Genomic DNA, 5,480 nt, shown 5'->3' with positions numbered 1-5,480 from the left:
CAGCTATCCCAGACCTGTTTGATGTGATCTACTTGAACCTTGTGTGCTCACAAGAAACAACCTTGAATCACTTGATCCTGAAATTTTTGGCACATAAGGGTAAAGATATTTGGAAGAGTCTTGTAGATCACGATTGTGCAGCTTTGTCCCAAAAAATTTAGAGAGAATCCGACAGAAGGATCCTTAACAGCTAGATGACAGATGTAAAATTATATTTGATCTTCTCAATTCAAGTGTTTATATACTTTGACTGTCACATAATATATCATTTAGACAATCTATATTTGAAGTAAATAAATAGTACCTGGTGCCCACAGTGTGGGAGCCATTGCATCATCCTGCATTGACACAGGTTCAAACGGAACTACCGGAGCATGAATTGGAAGTCCTGGTGGTCCCGGTGGTCCCGCTGCACCAGGGGGCCCCACTGGGCCTGGCAGTCCTCTTGGTCCTTGCTCACCAGGAGGTCCCGTTGGGCCACGAACTCCTGGTGGACCTTGAGGCCCCATTAGACCAGGCAGCCCATCTCTTCCGGGGAGACCAGCGGAGCCTGGCTCTCCTTTAGCTCCTGGAGGTCCCGCCCTGCCTCCTGATCCTCGAGGGCCCTTTGATCCAGGACTACCAGGAACGCCAGGGAGGCCTCTTAACCCAGGAAGACCTGGCGTTCCTGGACCACCCTGTTCTCCTCTTGGTCCTCTTATTCCTGGAGCTCCCTTTTCTCCCTTCTCTCCCTTTGAACCTGTCTGACCAGGTGGTCCTTGAGGTCCTCTGTCCCCTCTTGACCCTCTGGGACCTGGTGGACCTAAAACAATAATGAGTTGAGCAATAAACAGTGACATTTTTAGATGTTCTATGATCTAACCATATGCCTTACCTTGTAAAATAGTAAAGTTGGTTATTAGTTGTGAGTGCTTGGTATCAACCAGCTTCATCTCTTCCATGACCATGGAAAGGCTTGTGACTTCCTTGTCCAACCTTGATGCCAATTCTTCCTGCTGAGACCTGAGACTGGCCGCATCTGTCCTCGCGTCCATCACGCTGCTGTTGAGGTTCTGCAGGAAGTCAGAGTGGCGCCCAACTGTATCCGAACAAGTGCGCAGGTCATTGAGGTTCAGGTTGATGGACCCCAGCAGCTGCGTGGTAAAGCTCATGTTGCCGGTCACGCGGTCTATGCTCTGCTCCGACTCATCCAGCCTCATCTCCAGCCGGTCGAACCTTGCAGATGTGAAGTTGCTGAAGTCCCTTTGCTGTTCCGTGATCTCCCTCAGGGTCTGATCGTGGGCATCTACCACGCTGCTGGTGTTCTGCAGTTGGCTTGCCATGATAGCTAGCTGTGCCCCCACATCCTCCAAACTGTCGTTGTTGGCTTTCGTCAAAGTTGAGACGTTGTTGGCCATGACTTGCAGGTTTTCCACTTTGCTCCGAAGCCAGTCGGCATCAGCGTGTGCCTGTCGGGCCGTCTGCTCCAGGCTGTGGAAGTCGTTGTGCATTCTCTGGATAGCAGTGCTGGTGTCATCCAGTGAACGCTGCAGAGAGGTGAGGAGGCCTCTCTGTTGGGCCTGAGTGATGTTGAGGCTGCCGATGCTGAACAGTGCCTGGTTTTGGAATTTGACCTGCAGTTGGAGCTCCCGCTGCAACCTCGCCGTGTCCTCCTGCAGACCCTTGATGATGCTGCCATAAGACTGTATGGTGCCGTTCACAGAATGCAGCGCCGCTGTGTTGCTGTTGAGCAGTCCTTGAATGGAACCCTGGCTGCTCTGGATGTCAGAGCCAACGTTCTGCAGCTGATTCAGCTTAACTTGATCGCTGTCGATGCGTTTCTCCACGTCAGACAGCTGCCTCTGAAGAGCCCAGATGTTTCTCTTAAAAACCTGGATCTCTGTAGATGTGTTCTCCGACTTCTCCCCTGTTTGATCATCTGAAGAATGAAGATTTGAACACCAAATGACACTAAAAGTGTAGCTTTAACTTTTCCACTTGAATACTTACCTAGCTTTTTTAAATCGCTTTCGACAGCAATTATTTTCCCTCCATAGGTGGCGATACCTTCAGAAACAGTGTCGACTTTTTGTACAACTGCAAAGAGAACACAGCAGAAAGTCTTGTGTTGAGCAAATCACATTTATGAGACCGATTATTGACCCACTCTATTGCGTTTGGGTGTTTTTAACATCTTCTTGTGGCATTTTTTGGACAATAGAGGGCATAAATTAGGAAAATTAAGATTAAAGTTTCACTCCAATCATCTTTTGATCTATTGCAAAATTTAAAAAAAAAGTAATTTTCTAGGACATAGTTTCTGCAGAGTGGCAGGGGTTCATTACAAATTTGCCTCTGAGTTGTGACAGTTGCCGCCATCATTTCACATCATCTCTTTGTTAAAATTCATTCTCTTCTGCTAGCTTACAGCCCCTCACATCCCCAACCTAACATTAGCGGTGCTTAAAAAATGGCGACCAATGTTGGAGCTATCCAGCCGTAAAGTTTTGATCCAGATACTGTAGATCAGGGGTGTCAAACTCAATCACACAAGGGGGCAGAATCCAAAACACAGCTTTGGTCGTGGGCCAAAGAGAAAGTAAAATATTAAAACTGTAGCTTTTTAACATAAGTAGGAACTAGACATATAGCATTATCTGTGATAATGCTAATGTAAAGATGCTGAAATTAATAGCTAAAGCACTGAAACTCATAGCTGAAATACATTGAAGGTGATAGCCAGCTAAAATATTAGCTAAATGCCAAATTAGCCTAAAAAACAAACAAAAAACCTGGGTTAGCCAAAACAGCTAGCATGTAGCAGAAATAATAGCCAAACTTCAAAATGTCCTACAAAACTGAAAAAAACCCTAAATTAGCCAAAACAGCTAGCATGTAGCTCAAAAAATTAGCCGAAACAGCCTAAAAAACAAACCAAAAAAAAGCCTAAATTAGCCAAAATAACTAGCATGTGGCTGAAATGTTAGCTAAATTCTGAAACAGTCTAAAAAAAAACAAATAAAAATAAATAAATAAAATAGCCAAAACAGCTAGCATGTAGCTGAAATATTATTTCAAAATAGCTTCAAAAATCTTAGTAAATGGCAAAATAGTCCAAAAACTAGCAGAAGTCAAATTTTTAAACTTTAAAACCGTAATTTTTTGACACAATTATGAATAATAAAAAGGCATGAATATTATTCCAGAATAAATCAACTTAAACCTTAAATGACGTTCAATATTTTACTCTTCATAAAAATATATTTTGTCAAAATTATACGAGTTAGAAATAAGCGCAAGATAACATCGGGTCATTAACAACAATAAAATAAAATGATTTACATTTGTCAAAATGTGGATGCAGCCCGGTGAAGTAGAGCAGGAAGCTAGTGACCCGCCGACTGCAGTGTCACTGCTACAGGCTTTTTCCAAAAATATGTTTTCATCTGAACCTGAGCCAGCTCAGTGGTCCTGTGGTAGAGTGTCTGCCCCATGACTGGAAGGTCATGAGGTCAAATCATACCAAAAATGGGACCCAGCGTCATTTTGGGGGTTAAACCACAAAATGGTTCCTGAGCGCAGCTGTGTCTGCAGCTCACCACTCCCCCAGGGAATAGGTCAAATGTGGAGAACACATTTATAGGGGTGTGACAACTAATAGGACGTTAACTTTCACAGCAATTTGAATAAATAAATACTCAGAAATGCAACTTTATTCTTCATTTTCTGTAAATATGTCGGCCATAAAGAAATTCTGTCTTAGAAAATGACACAAGTTTCTTCATTTTGGCTAAAATTATTATTAAAAGACCACTGAGTATGCTTTTTAAATAGCTCAAAAGACGATGGAAGTGGGTCTTTAAGAAATGAAAGAGCCGCCTGTAACCACAGACATTACATATGAAAGGCTCAAAAGGATAATCTCGCAGATATTACAGGATCTGCATCTATATGTCTCGTAGACAGGTAATAATAGCAAAATAGACCCGGTTTAGTTTGTGACTCATTATATTACAGACAGAAAGGGAATTTAAAAGACGGAGACTGAAACGTTAATTCCTAAAAGATGAACTGGGTGGTCAGTGATGTGTACGTGGAGGACACTGGCCAGAGCTCTGGGGAACAGGAAGTGACCTGGGGAGGTCTTCAGTAAACACATGGATCAAAGACAACCCACTGGAGACAGACACTGTTGCGGGGAGGCTCTTCACACCCCCACAGGCGACACCAGCGTTCATTTCCTCTGGAATGTGTCTGGGATTCCAGGGAAGCAGCCCACTTCTACCACCATCCTCACCAGGGGTACGCTTCCTCCGACTGGGAAGCTGTTTACCCCGGCAGCTAAGACAACATTAAAGTCTCCCAGTTTTCTTGAGGAATGACAAAATAATTATAGAGCACATCCATCTGCATCCCAACTTTTGTCTGTACTTCCACTTCCATAATCCGTCTTTCTCATCCAGTTTCTGGATTTTTTTTTTCCAAAAAAATACATAAAAATCTAATTTTCTTGCTAAAATTGTGTTTAAAAAGCAGAGAACAACTACGTTTGTCTGCTCTAATTCTACTAATAAATACTTAATGTGACTTTTGCTTAAAACATTACTGCTGTTTAGTCCTTGTTGACAAGAATAACCCAAAGAAGACCGTTTAAAAAGAATAAATTCATAAAAAATATATACACTTAAGTTTAAGTTAATTTCCAAGCCATCTAAGTTAATTGCAGAAAGAAAAACATGTCTTTATGATCCAATCTGACAAAAATGTGTTTATTGTACCCTCTTCTGATATATAAAGAAAAAGCTCAAAATAACATTTCTGAGTATTTCTTCATTCAAATCAGTGTAAATCAGGAGCAAAGCAAAACAATCAGTTTGAAAAAGGGCTTATTTGTGACATAGAAAATACACTGGATGGGCCTTAACTTCCTTTTCCGATCAGCTCTTAGCAACAGTGAGAGGAAGGGGGGACGGGGGTGGCTCCACTTCAACGGTCCCACCCACCATTCTATGGAGAGAAAATAGTCTCATTCAATTTGTGTGCGTAATTCTTGATTTGTTGCTTGTGTCTGCCTGTTTGTGTGTAACTTTGGATTTGTGTGTAATTCTTAATTTGTAACTCATCCAATACAAAACAAAAAGTGTCTGATAAGAAAACTCAGATGACCCAGCTTTCTAGCAGTATTTAAACGCATCACTTATACACAAAACTTGGAGACATCAGTAGAGTCTCATGACAGATTTGTACTTAAATGCAGCTTTGTGTGTATATGGCCATTTGTACATAAAGATTTGTATGTGTGATTAGTTTTAAGCCGCAAAATTTTAAGTTGTGCATGTGTAAATTATACTTGTATTTTTTTTTGTATTTTGTAGCTTTATACATGTGAATACACAATTACAAGTATACAAAGTTACGCACAAAATGTATTGTATGTGTCACAAATCGGGATTTTATAAGTTACACACAGAAAAGCAGACACAAGTTACAAATCAAAAATG

General features: G+C 41.6%; 1 protein-coding gene across 1 annotated transcript in view; it reads right to left on the bottom strand.

Moving 5' to 3' along the window:
• Nucleotides 1–5,480, bottom strand: part of LOC112151171 (collectin-12) — a 56,783-nt gene that overhangs the window by 8,215 nt on the left and 43,088 nt on the right. Inside the window, exons 4-6 of the mRNA XM_024279884.2 lie at nucleotides 1,990–2,076; nucleotides 875–1,918; nucleotides 305–802 (exon numbers count right to left, since the gene is read on the bottom strand). Of these exons, the coding sequence (XP_024135652.1) occupies nucleotides 305–802; nucleotides 875–1,918; nucleotides 1,990–2,076 (1,629 nt within the window). The remainder of the gene's footprint in view (nucleotides 1–304; nucleotides 803–874; nucleotides 1,919–1,989; nucleotides 2,077–5,480) is intronic.

The sequence above is a fragment of the Oryzias melastigma genome, linkage group LG20 (genome assembly GCF_002922805.2).
Source record: "Oryzias melastigma strain HK-1 linkage group LG20, ASM292280v2, whole genome shotgun sequence".
Classification (NCBI taxonomy): domain Eukaryota; kingdom Metazoa; phylum Chordata; class Actinopteri; order Beloniformes; family Adrianichthyidae; genus Oryzias; species Oryzias melastigma.
The sequence above is the reverse complement of the archived record's forward strand: the minus strand, read 5'-3'. Positions and strand labels throughout refer to the sequence as shown.